Consider the following 13,408-nt stretch of genomic DNA (forward strand, 5'->3'; position numbering starts at 1 on the left):
AAATTGATGATATTAACAATTTGTTATCTCGTTATTTTGAGAGCACATTTTTTCTTTAAAAATTTGATAAAAATATTATTTTTCTCTCACAAATGCCATTATTAATTAAAATTATATTGATAGAATTATTCTTTTTCTTTTCGCAATATCATATAACTTACTATGTCCCACATAAACTTTTTTAACATTTATAAGGTAAAGAATTATGATACTCCATATAACAAAATATATTTTTTTTCTTTTATTGTCTAATAAAAACAAATATATGGTAATAAGATGGGAAAGTTTGAATTCATTGTCACACCATATTGGATAGTGGACATTGAGTTGGTAAATATAGCATGCTTGTTTCAATCTAAAACCGGTGAGCTTATATGCAATTATTGTCTCAAGTCCCATAATCTTGTGGTGTTAACATTAACATCAAACCAAAGACAAGAATCAAAATATGGACTGGTTCTTCATGCTCAACAAAGAAGGTACTTAAAATTGCACAAGATAGTGTGCAAGTCCATGCCCAAGGATTGCCTGCAATGCGTTTGATTAATTGCCTGGCCAAATTTTCCTGAACACCCAACTGTCCTAGATGTGTTGAAAGCACACAAAACCAAGCAGATATAAACAGGCTCGATCGTGTATCCAGTGTTTGGCACAGTCTAAAACATTTGCCTTCTCAGTGATCTTCAATAACCAGCTGGTTCTAGAGAGAGTTAAAGCATTGGAGAGACAGAGAGGGGGCTGGAATGGTCCAGTACTCGACCTCCATAACTGAGCTGCAGCAGCCAAGGGAAATATAATATAAATAAAAACGAAAGATATTATTGGTGCCTGATGCTATTGTCTCCCTCCATTTCTCTGCTTGTTTCAACATAAATGCCACCTTTTGAACACCACACTGATCTCCCTTTATTAAACAAAAGATTTTTATAAAGATTATCTCGGTGTGGTCTAAATCTAATAGCCGTGACTAATTTAATTTGATATAACTTTTAAACAGTAGGATAAATGTAATTTTTGAAATGTATAGAGTATTTTATGTAATTTTTGATATATTTTACCAAGTGCCATTATATTATATGTTACCTACCAACCTTCCAAACCGTCAAAATTTGCCATTTACGGCAAGGGTATGGTATAACAATGCTAGTGAGGCCATGCTCAACCTGTTACCATGAACAACAATTAATTAATATCACTCTAGAATAGGATAATGCTTCACAAGCAAAAATTTAATTCCAAATTAGGTAATGTCATGCCAAAACAAAAAAAAAAAATTAAGACGAATGTTTCACTAGATTGATATGACAATCTTGCATCCCACAACTTTGAAATAAATGAACCATTTAAGTAGTATATGTTATTGATATTGCCCTTATTGTAAATGTTCGGAAGAAATAACATTTTCCTTTTAATCCCGTATAGAAACGAAAGATCTGTCAACGATTCATAATTATTGTACAAGTGTCATTGCCATATTAATTATGAAAATTTTGTGTATAAACATTATGTAAAAAAGGGTGTCTCCGTTTTGAGAGGTAGGGGGAAATGATTGTATTTATACATTGCCTTACCCTTGCTTTGCCAAGAGGCTATTTCCATAACTCTAACCCATCACCTTCCAACCATAATTATATATAAATATCATTTTCCTGAGAAACAATAGAGATATCATCGTGCTTTTATGATTGTTATCACAATTCAAATGTGCACATTATTGCCAACATACTAATCTAAAGAAATTAATTAAGAATAGAAAGACTTACAAAGTTGCAACAAGACAAAGGATCTTCCTAGGACTGATTGCCATAAATCGGTTGAACTTCTTGTTCCACCTGACAGCAGCATCAAAAAGATTGGAGCCACCATGGTTAGCTGAATCTTGAGTCATAGATTTGTCACTTAGTAAGGACTGCATCAAAGGCTCCAACTGTGTACTCAGTTCTGCAAAAAGAAAAGAAAAGGAAAGAAAAAGGGGGGATGAAGTTTAATTATTACTATCATACTGATATGTATCTTTCCTTCATCCTATAGGGTTTAAGAAACTGATTTCCTTATCAATAGTAAACTAGAATAGAAGATGTTATGGTGCTTATAGAAGCTAAGGATCCAGAATATTGCCCAGGTCTATTCCTGTATCTTATCAAAGAATTCCCATTTATTGAAGGGTGATAGAAGATGGAAAAGATAATAATCAGAGAATAGGTTATACCTTTTGCTACAGTTCTCTTTGAAGATTCATCAACGTCTTCTTCCTCGGCATTTGTCAATACCTCAGCTCTACACAACCATTTGCGGGATAGGCCTCTCTACAATGACAGAAAATGATGTGGGAGGATAATGTTTCTACTTTCTAGGATTCGTATGTTGAGGAATTATGTTACATATTTTGCTTACTATCATTTCGGGGTCGCCGGAGGTTTTATCCGAGTGTTGTTGCAGACTCTCAATATCTACCGCTACCATGGCAGTTGCATCTGAACTTATGGTGTCACTCTACAATAAAATGAACTTTGTGCTAAACCCAAAATCTTAAAGATAATTACAAGCTAAACAAAACATACAGCGAGAAATTAAATTCAAATGCAAAAGGGGAGGAAAAAGCCTTTTTGGAAACATATGAAGCCATGAAATGTTGAGTCCCATCTCACACGCCATAATTCCATCCCACAAAGATCATTTCCCCAAAACTATTGTATAAGATTGGGAACAATCCAGCTTTCCTGCCCTACATGTGTAATAGAGCCCTTGCCCCATCAGAAGGTCACCAACAGAGACTACTTCCAATGCTAAACTCAAAATTATAAAGAACCTTTCTTACTTGAACTAAACTAATTATAAGCTGGTCATACTATTTTAGTTTTTAGTTTTTTTTTTTCAAGACTTTTTAAGTCCAATTGTCAAATTAATCATGTCAACTGAGTTAGCTTTAGGCATCACCAATAGCAATTATGACATACCAAAAGAAGCTTTAGGCCATAGTATAAAGTAAGATAAACCTAGTGCAAGATAGAGAGGGAGAGAGGGTGGAGGAAAAGAGAGGGGGAGAGTGAGAGAGGGGGCATGGGTATCAATTGCATGATGTATAATGTCCAAACAGTAAGTTGCAGCAGCTCCTAATATGACAAAGTTCGAATTGCTGTAGAGTTTTTTCTTTTTCTTTGTTTTGGGGGGGGGGGGGGGGGGGGGGGTGATGAAGAGAACACGCATGTCAACAATGATGAAAGCATTTATTTATTTTTTGTTCAACGTCATCACATTATTGTCACTTGTACCAAACAAAGCAAAGGCATCACTGCAAGTTGAAACAGGGGGAACTCACTGTAAACCACTTAGACGCCAAAGTCACGTCACGTACAGTTTTGTCACGCAAAGTTGCTGCAATCTTAATGTACTTCATAATGTTGGGTTCATCGGCATATCTACAAATTCCATTGGGAAACAAAAAACCGCATTACCACAAAAGGAACTGTCACTGTGAAGTACAGTTCACATGATAATGCAATGGAAGGCGAATAAATTCTGAAATTGCACAACGCAATTTCTGAAGCACAAGTTATCAGCAATGACTGAGCAGACAAGAGATGACAAGAAAGTAAATAGTTAAATTAAATTAAATACATAATTCCAAGTTCCAGGAGAGCCCAAGTAAGCAGTTGAACAGAATTCCAGATACGCGTTAATTCAATTGGAATTCCAATTCTAGGTTTCTAGATGTCTCCAGATGGGCTGCAAGCCTTCGAATGAAAGAAGAGAAAACATTTATGACAATCTAAGCAGGTACTAACGAGAACATTAGCTCACCAATCAGCTGTAATCACAGTTTGTGTATTCCATCATCATTAAACGTAACGGTGGAACAACTGTCCAATCAGGAAGCAGACCCACAAAATGTACAAGAATCAAGCACGGAGAGATGGCAGGAAAAGCCTTCCAAGGAACTTGATAGAATGGGGATTTACTCAACCAGGTTGACGTGGTCAAACAGAGGAAAAAGAATAGATAAAATTACTTCAAGACAAAATTTAACAAAAGCCATGGAACAAAAGACCTACTTCTGAAGTCCTTCCTGCAGCTTGCAATATTCTTCGAAAGTCCACCCCACGGCCAAACCCGTCTCGGGCTTGAGCCGATTCACAGAACCCAGAAGAAGAGAAGCAGAAGAACCCCCAGCCTGAGTTATTCTTGGATTCTTGTGATTAGTGTTTGAATTTCCAGAAAACATCATGATGTGCTGAATTATCTATCTATCGTGCCCGACTGAAATCAAGAAATCGCACGTAGATTCCTTTAACACCACTGCTGGGCTCAATCCACCCAAACAAACAAAGCCCTGGATTAAAAAACCACCGCCAGAACGACCCCAAAAGCAACTTTCCAACGATTGGCTCTGCCATGCCAACTTTTCCCTCTCATCAACCACTGCTTCTCTTTGCTTTCCATGCTAGCACAGCATCCACACTCATCCTCCTAAATGCTTTTCCCATCCACTATTTGAATCCGTATCAAACACGTCTACGTAGTTCATTTGAATTATTAGGAAGATTATATTTATTGATTTCTTATCTCAAATTCTTAATTAAAGTTTTGGGAATCAAAATATTATTTTATCTTATTTTTTAGTGTTTGCTTGTATGATAAAATATTTTTAAAAAATTAGTTAGATGTATATATAAACATATGAATTATGAATATACATGTATGTGTATGCATGTGTTTAGATGCATATGCCCGATAAAATTTATATTTTTGTCTTTACATTTTTAATTTTTTATAAAATTAATTATATTCTTGAACTTAGGACTCAATTTAATCCCTTATATTTTGATTTTTTTTTATAATAACTCAAACTTTTCGTTATTTCAATTACGTCTCTCAATCATGCATAGTCAATTTAACTTCTTTATTTTGAATTTTTTTTGTATGGCAACCCGTATTTTTCATTTATTATTTTGATTATATTCATCTGTCTTCATTTTTGAGTCAATTTAACTCTTATATTTTGATGTGTAAAAAAAAAAAATTAAATTGACTCATTTTACTTTATTTATTTTTTTGTATACATCAAAATATATAAAATTAAATTAACTCAAAAATACAAATACATAGATATAATCATAATAATAAAAAGTTTAATTTGCTATATAAAAAAATAAAAATATAAGAATTAAATTAATTAGAAGATATATACTTAAATGTGTAATTGAAATAATAAAAAAATTAATTATAAAAAATAAAAAATATAAATTTGATCACGTATGTGTATACATACACATGTTGATATACAAATATATATATATATATATTAACTTAATGCGCTCTTAAGAAATATTTTACACCGAAAGAAGGGACGCCTAAAGTAGATTGTAATTATAAGTTGGGTTTGGAAAGCTAGTGGTGCACTACACGCCCAGGCAATTATCAATAACTAGCAACCACTCAATTTAAACTTAGGTTTAGTCACTACACCTTAGATGATGCATAATATATTACTATTATGATTAATACATATATATTATTATGTACGGCTAAGATAAAAATTAAAGGAGATATACGTGTCCCGTATCGCTTATGTCGTCATAGTTTTTTTTTTTCACTTTTATCTTTATTTCAAAACAAATCAATTTTTTTAATATTTCTATCAAGAATTAGGTGACATATGTCTAGATCTTTGAATAATATGTATTTTGTCAAGTTATAGCGTATCATTATATCTTTTTCTCTAGCTAATAAAGGTATAAATTCTATAATGAATTAGAATGCATTAGTCGTCACACATCACATGAGTAATTAATGGAAATTAAGTTCGAACTATTATAAATTGAACTATACAATTATGATAAGGATTTAAAATTTTAACTCAATATTATTTTTCTTACGCTCATTCTTTACAATTCAAATACTAATCTGATCATTGAAACTTTTTTCGAAGAATATAAATCTCTAAGTTGAGCCTTAATTCTCGATGATGTCAAATTTGATATATATTGTACGATAAAATAAAAATTATCTATCAATTTTTAAGGATTAAGAGATTGAAAAAAAATAAAAATTTAAGGCCTTTGCGGATGTTTAATGTTCATGGTAACATTAAATATCTATTTAATGTTAATCATAATTATCATATAAGTAATTGCCAAAAATAATTAGTTAGTAATTATTTTTAAAATTGAGAGACTATCTATTTTGGCTTAAACACCATTAACATATAAAACATTGAAAAACCAAAAATGTTCAATTATTCTCTAATTATTTTAAAAATTAAAAGAGTATTTGGCTTTAAACATCTATATAAATATGAAAAATTGAAAATAAAAAAATTTACTTAATTGGAAATTATTATTTTTAAAAAAATAAAAATATTAATTAGTTGGATCTCGTTTAAAACATTATAGTCACCAAATGGTATACGATATCATAAATGGCACTGGGGCATGTATATATAATTAATTTACTAAACACAGAATTTGACTTGTTCTCCTTAATGGGAACAAAATTAACTCCCGTAAAATAAACGACTTTCATGTAATGAAAGACGTAAGCAATCTTTCAATGTAACATGAAGCCAGCCAATCATAAGAATCAAAGCAAGAAGTACTTGACATTGCACAAAATTGTGTACATGTGCTCATGTTCAAAGACTGCCTGCATTATGTGTTTGATTTATTGCAGTGGCCAAATTTTCTAAGCACCCAATTGCCCTAGATAATAACATGAAGGTACACAAAACCAAGCAGAGATGAAGGAAGCTTGATCTTACAGTATATATATATATATATAGATACAGCTGTGTGGTTGGCTTCTCACTGATCTACAGCCAGATGGTTCTAGAGAAAGTCTAAAGCATTTGACAGAGAGGGATGGGTGGTTGGAACCTTGGAATGGTCCAATGCTCTACCTCCATAACTGAGCTCCAGCAGCCTATGGAAATGTATTATATATATATATATATAAACAAAAAAAACATTATTAGTACCTGAAGCTGTTGTCTACCTCCATTTCTCTGCATATTCACACATTAAATATGTCTTCTATGTTACCTACCAACCAGCCAAAAACCTCAAAATGAGACATTCATGGCAAGGGTGAAGTATATCAATACAAGAGAGCCCATGCTTGACCTGTCACCATAATAAAAAATTTATTAATACAAGATGACAAAATAAGAGAATACGATGCAAACAAAACTATGATTGTTAACAAAATAAAAGTGCCATTACCATTTCATTATGTGCATGTTCTGTACAAAAATTATGTATGAATATCATTTTCCATAGAAATAATATGATTGTTATCACACTTCAAATAACTTCAAATGTGAACTACTCGCTGAACAACACTGAATGTGATATAGGTTCTAAGGAAGATGGTCCGACTTTTGGTAGATTAATCACAACTGATGTGAAGAAACTAAATAAGAACAAGAAGACTTACAGAGTTGCAAAAATACAAAGGATCTTCCTAGGATTGATGGCCACAAATCGGTTTAACTTCTTGTTCCTCCCATCAGCAGCATCTAAAAGATTGGAGCCGCCTTGATTAGCTGAATTTGTATTCATAGATTTGTTACTTAGTAATGATTGCTTCAAAGGCTCCAACTGTGTATTTAGTACTGTAAAAAGAAAAGAAAAAAAGGATGATGCAAGAAAATTTCATTATTACTATGTATAGATATATAGCTTTCTTTGATCTCTATAGGGTTTAAGAAACTGATTTCCTTCATCAATAGTGGAGCTAATTAGAATTCAAGAAGTTATGGGGCATTTAGAAGCTAAGGCTGCATTCTCTTTGCTTTTCAATTTTTAGTTTTGAGTTTTGAATTCATTTTCAGTTTTCTGTTTTGATAATCTGTTTTTAGAAAATTGAAAACGCGTTCTCTTTATCATTTTGAAAAATTATTTTTCAAAACAGAAAATTAGAAAACGCGTTCTCTTTGAAATTTTGAAAATATTTTTTTAATGATATTTTATTCAATAAATTTGATTATTAAGTAAATTATAAATATTTAATTTTAATATATTATTAAAAAAACATATACATTTTAAAGTTAATGGATTTTGTAATATTTTTTTCCATTACAATAATAAAATATGAATAAATAAATAAATAGATGTATTTTGAGTTTAGAGTTTGTTTTGAATGAAAACACTCAAAACAACTTTTTGTTGTTTTGAGTTTTCTTTACAATTTTTTTTTTTTGTTTTCAAAAATGCATTTTTAAAAACAGCAAAGAGAACGCGTTTTCATTATTTTAGAAAACTGAAAACTAAAAATGACTTGAAAACAGCAAAGAGAACGCAACCTAATGTTTTTATTACCTACAATCAAGTATCAGTGTGGTTTAAGAACCTAATGCTTGTTTCTTTCTTAAAGAACAAATTAACTAGGAGAGAGATGTTTCTTTTCTGGATCTGGTACATGGCTGTTCTTCAAAACAACTATTCTACAATTAAAGATCAAAAAATATATGAGATAATTGTGACAGATCCGGCCGTAGCTTCAGTCTGATCTTACCAAAAATTCAAGATAAATAGGTTTTGCAATTTAAGACTGTGAAGGGTTTATGATAGTGGATTGAAAAGGAGAATGAACAATATCTCTGGGATTAAAAGTTCTATAAGATTAGAGCTTTTTTACTAAATAATGACAATCATGAAAAAGAAAGCCCCCCTCAAAAAAAAAAAAAAAGAATGCTTATGCATGTACAGGTCCATGCCTGTATCAGAATATCATAGAATTCCCATTTGTTTGAGGGCATTTAGAGGATGAAAAAATATAATAATCAGAGAATAGGTCATACCTTTTGCGGCAGTTCTCTTCGAAGATTCATCAATGTCTTCTTCCTCAGGATTTGTCAATCTCTCAGCTCTATAAGACCATTTCCGGGATAGGGCTCTCTAAAATGCCAGACAATAAGGCGAGGAAGAAAGAGAAAGGAATTTTAGTAAATTATCCACGTAGGAGGATAATTTTTCTAAGATTTGTATAATGAAGAATTATATATATTGCTCACTATCATTTTGGGGCTACTTCTATCTGTGGGCTGCTGCAAGCTGTCCATATCTACCACTACAGTGGCAGTTTTATCAAAACTTTTGGCATCAATCTGCAAGAACGTAAACTTTATGCTAAATCCAAATTCTTAAGATAATTACAAGATAAACAAACTACAACAAGAAATTAATTTCAAATGTAAAAAAAGAAGCCTTTTTTGGAAGCATGTGAAACTATGAAATGTTAGTAACATGCTATAATTCCATCCCACAAAGATCGATCACTTCCTCAAAACTATTGAATATGATTGGAAACAATCCAGGTTTTGTGCCTACATATGTACAAGAAATCTTATGAATTGATGCAGCATCCACTTCAGACAATTAACATCTTGAATATATAGGATATGTGATACCTTATGTATATGCCTAGTTCGATATTGACTCAGTTATATTAAAATGACAAAAGAATTACAACTCTGTGTAATAGAGCCCCAAATACATATACCTAATTCTGCGCAATAGAGCCCCTGACCCATCAGAAGATTATCCACAGATACTACTTTTTATGCTTAAACTCAAAACTGTATAGACACATTCTTAGTTTAACCAAACTCATTAAAAGCTGGTCACACTATTTTTTTTGGTTCTCAATTGAAGTTTCAATTTTCAAATTAATTATGGCAACAGAATTAGCTTTAGGTGTCACCATAGTCAATTGTGATATAACTAAAGAAGCTCTAGGCAATAGGCTGTTACCAATATTCATATTCCCTAGAAAATTTAGGAGGTGCTGGAATTGCCTCGACAACAGGAAAATTTTATTTGCTTTGGCAATAGCTCACTATCCTTCTAGATAAGAAGTTTGAATATCGGTAAGTTTCTAGCACTCTCCACCAAAGAAATTATACAACAGTTGTATTTTTTTTAAGTACTGTTATAAATATATAACTCTTAAATACAAAAGGCATGATTAGAATAATTTTACTTATTTATATTCCATCATTAGGAGGGAAAGAAAATCATCACAAAGATTTATGATTATAAGATGCTCCTGCAATATTATTCTAAAAATAATATTTTGTAGGACAAGATGAATATCATTTTTGACTTTTTGAAACTTTGAATTTGTGGCTGAGAATCTTTTTTTTTTAAGCTTAGTGAGTGTTAAATGTTATAGTTTGAAGTGGATGAACTACGAATGACCACAATATTTTGCATAGAAATTCAATAAAAGAATTTGTTTGTGAATGCTACTCTTTTTATTGATTAAACAAGATGTTTTGTTAGAGTGGGGGCTGTGTGATGTTACATGGGGAGAAAAATATAAAACTTCAGACAAGTAAACGCATGTTGGGTAGCATAATTTACTATTATTTAGACAAGCAGTCCCTGAAAAGCATGCACCTAATACTTGCAGGACCACTCAGCATGTGATGTGTTACCAAACCAAGACTGTGGAAAACGTTAAACAAGCTAAAGCTGTTTGCTTCTTATCGCCTTTTATCTACCAAGCATGGATTTCTTCAAACAAGTCTTTTGCTATAGTATTACAGTAATCTGAATTTCAGTTCTTAAAAATAAATAACAATTACTCAACGGAAACAAATAAACACTAGCATTTCTGCTCTTGATGTGGAGCTAATAGGTAAAACCTTCAGTATGAACAATTGATTTTACTTAATGGATCCAGAAAGGACATCGGATCCATGCAAGGGTGGAAGCAGGAAAATTATTCCATATATCAAAGGTTATAAAGGTTAGTATATAGAAGTTAGATAATATGAGATAATATATCACACAAGTACTCATCAATATGTTTGTTTCAGATATATAAATCAGCCCCTTTACAATTAGAACTCTTTTAACGTTACCTCAAAACGGAAATATGTGTGTCTAAACTTAAGTAATCTAATATTCACTTTGACGAGTTTTTGTTTGTTTATTTAATTAGCACTAGTAAATGAATGGTGATGGGATTTCTGGCCAAGACAAGGCATTTTCTGGAGATGTAAGAAGAAGATTCTAGTTCCCCAGCAGCTTTAATTAGCACCAGTAATATAGGATCCCTCTTCTTGCTTTCTTGCTATTTTGCTTTAATTTGTTTTAAATTTACAATTTTACACCCTTCAGGGATCAGGAACATATATATATATATAGTAGATACCAGCTTAAAAGTACCCTTCTTCTGCAGAATTTACTTGGAGCTATTACTGCCTGCTACTGAACTCAATTAATAGAGCCTATATCTTGAGTTGACAATAATTGCAGTCTGTATACATTCCCTAGGCCAATGACTTATCATGACGAAAGAAAAAAAGCAAGAAAGAAGGAAACAAAAGAAGCAAACAAACAAACAAAAACAGTCTATAAATATAGGCTTAAAAGAAATGCCTGAAGAAGTAGAGATGAAGAAGTAGGGCTTCAAAATTAGAATCATAAGATACATCAAGGGGCTTCCTCACCCTATGGCTTTACTTAGCATTTCACGGTCCAATGTGCGCGAGAAAGAACCGCATCAGAAAGAAATTCAAACCAAAAACAGAACAATCTGAAACTGTACATCTACTTGCTCAAAACATATACTGATATATATATATATATATATATTATAAGGAGATGAAATTAAAGGGAAGGCTACTAGAAGTGGAAATGGAAAATACAGAAAGGAGAGTGGAGTATCCGGTGGTAATGACCTGTACAGAGACGTCCTCCATTGGGAAGAAAGCTTTAAATTCTTCGTCGTCGTTCTCCTCCTCCTAACATTCGGTCGAGAGGTTTCCCTTCTTCCAAAGCACGAGCGACACAGCAATCTCTCTCTCTCTCTCAACTGATGCCTTATGGCGGTAGCAAAGTAAGTAAAAATATTCTCCATGCTTTGTCAATAAGACACCAACAAGCTGCCGGCAGACAGCAGCTGGACCCCTTCCGCTGCCATACAATATAATATAAAGATTGATGGATGGCGCAAACGTGACATATAATAATATAGTTTGAGATGAATTGACAATAACAGTGGGAGTGGGAGCTTTGCAAAGCAACAAAAACGGAAGTAATTGCAAGGGAATAAGCAATTAATATTGGTTTTGTTCCCATTTGAATTTGCAATAATGGAAAATGTTTGACAAAGCATGAATGGCCCAACAAAATGCTTTGAGATGTATGAATTGTTTTGAATTAATTCATTATTATGTGTTTGTTGGATGGCACAACAAGTGAGATCGATTTGACCCAACTCTTGATGGGCTTGATGTCACCAATAGTAGGATCAATATTGGGAGTCATGTTATTGTAAAAAATAATATTATTGGTATATTTTTGTATATACCTTAGACTATACAAAGGTATATCAATGATAAAAATATCCCTTATGATCAGGCGCATAGAGACGCATGGAGAGACGGTCATAATATCTCTTTGTGTAGTCCAAGTTATACAAAAATAATATATATCTAACATGATTCAAGTATTGTTATTAGAAAAATACACTCGATTTTGAAACACCCACCATTAATGGAAATCAATCCTAACATTTGTTATCAAAATAAAAAAAGAAACCCAAATTTATATTTTCTCTCATGAATTTTATATAAAATTTTTATTATTTATTAAAGTTTAAATATCATATATTGAATACTTAACTTTTATAATTTACGGTTATTGATTGTCTAACTTAATTTAAAATAACATATGAGTTACACGTGATGTGATCTAAAAAAAAAAAGACCTAATTGGTCTTTCATTTCATTTTTTTTTTTTTTGACTGTCGTCTTTGCTTTGATCTTTCATAGACCCGAATGGAAAAATCAAGTTTTCTGTTGGTCGTCGTCATATCAACTGATCTTGAACCGTCTCCTTTGCTCCAACTGATAACCAACTCATCATTCTTCATTTTTTTATTCGACATTTAATTTATAGCTTATCCATTGATGAGTTTATCATCTGATAGTTACTGGACGTGATACTTTGCTATTTTGTTTTCACGTGATTAATAACACATTTATTACATACACAATGTTGATTAGATAATTAAATAATTAATAAGTGTAAATTATAAAAATTAAGAAAAAAAACTATGAATTTGACCTAAAAAAATATCTTAGCAACTTTTTGTTTAGTTTTCGCTCTCAATTGATATAATGGTACTTCACGTGTTACATGGATAGATATTAAATTCAGGCCATTTTTGCAATAATTATTCCCACTCTTTTAAATCTATGGGAATCACCAAAAACTCCCACAAATGGAGTTGGGAGAAGTCCGACGGCTTTTCTAACGACTAAATTTATTAAAAATAGGAAAATAAAAATAAACGAGAAGAAGAATAACAAAATAAAAATTACGAAAACACTTTCTTTTATTTGTATATTTGTCCCAACAAATAAAAAATTTACTATATTGCCATCCTCAAGGTAACT

At 31.9% G+C, this 13,408-nt stretch overlaps 2 protein-coding genes across 11 annotated transcripts; both read right to left on the reverse strand.

Annotated features, from left to right (window-relative positions):
- Positions 1 to 514: 514 nt before the first annotated feature.
- LOC127809439 (uncharacterized) lies at positions 515 to 4,496 on the reverse strand. Of its 3 annotated transcripts, none has more exons than XM_052348225.1 (7): positions 4,053 to 4,496; positions 3,320 to 3,419; positions 2,395 to 2,493; positions 2,210 to 2,306; positions 1,764 to 1,941; positions 1,092 to 1,163; positions 515 to 773 (listed from the first exon to the last, which is right to left on the reverse strand). In XM_052348225.1, exons 1-6 carry the CDS (start codon positions 4,223 to 4,225, stop codon positions 1,103 to 1,105), a joined length of 708 nt encoding a protein of 235 aa, XP_052204185.1. In that variant the 5' UTR covers positions 4,226 to 4,496; the 3' UTR covers positions 515 to 773; positions 1,092 to 1,102. The 3 variants fall into 3 exon arrangements, with proteins under 3 accessions (XP_052204185.1, XP_052204186.1, XP_052204187.1); XM_052348226.1 differs by having other exon boundaries at positions 1,088 to 1,163; XM_052348227.1 differs by having other exon boundaries at positions 1,084 to 1,163.
- Positions 4,497 to 6,515: 2,019 nt separating this feature from the next.
- On the reverse strand, positions 6,516 to 11,874 carry LOC127809509 (uncharacterized). 8 transcript variants are annotated; one of them, XM_052348343.1, is made up of 7 exons: positions 11,687 to 11,874; positions 9,011 to 9,103; positions 8,798 to 8,894; positions 7,431 to 7,540; positions 7,218 to 7,268; positions 7,042 to 7,118; positions 6,516 to 6,918 (listed from the first exon to the last, which is right to left on the reverse strand). In XM_052348343.1, exons 1-7 carry the CDS (start codon positions 11,705 to 11,707, stop codon positions 6,825 to 6,827), a joined length of 543 nt encoding a protein of 180 aa, XP_052204303.1. In that variant the 5' UTR covers positions 11,708 to 11,874; the 3' UTR covers positions 6,516 to 6,824. The 8 variants fall into 8 exon arrangements, with proteins under 8 accessions (XP_052204303.1, XP_052204305.1, XP_052204304.1 ...); XM_052348345.1 differs by having other exon boundaries at positions 7,431 to 7,513; positions 11,687 to 11,873; XM_052348344.1 differs by having other exon boundaries at positions 6,517 to 6,918; positions 7,038 to 7,118; positions 7,431 to 7,609; positions 11,687 to 11,868.
- Between the last annotated feature and the right edge of the window lie 1,534 nt (positions 11,875 to 13,408).

This window comes from Diospyros lotus, chromosome 9 (genome assembly GCF_014633365.1).
Source record: "Diospyros lotus cultivar Yz01 chromosome 9, ASM1463336v1, whole genome shotgun sequence".
Lineage (NCBI taxonomy): Eukaryota > Viridiplantae > Streptophyta > Magnoliopsida > Ericales > Ebenaceae > Diospyros > Diospyros lotus.

Excerpts from the sequence above, each read along its gene's own strand:
- LOC127809439 (XM_052348225.1), bottom strand. The coding sequence starts at position 4,225 with ATGATGTTTTCTGGAAATTCAAACACTAATCACAAGAATCCAAGAATA. Across the intron at positions 3,420-4,052 it reads CTGCAGGAAGGACTTCAGAA|ATATGCCGATGAACCCAACA; the intron begins GTAGGTCTTTTG and ends TGGAATTTGTAG. Across the intron at positions 1,942-2,209 it reads AAAGAGAACTGTAGCAAAAG|AACTGAGTACACAGTTGGAG; the intron begins GTATAACCTATT and ends TTCTTTTTGCAG.
- LOC127809509 (XM_052348342.1), bottom strand. The coding sequence starts at position 11,707 with ATGGAGGACGTCTCTGTACAG. Across the intron at positions 9,104-11,686 it reads TGGAGGACGTCTCTGTACAG|ATTGATGCCAAAAGTTTTGA; the intron begins GTCATTACCACC and ends ACGTTCTTGCAG. Across the intron at positions 7,610-8,797 it reads GAAGAGAACTGCCGCAAAAG|TACTAAATACACAGTTGGAG; the intron begins GTATGACCTATT and ends TTCTTTTTACAG.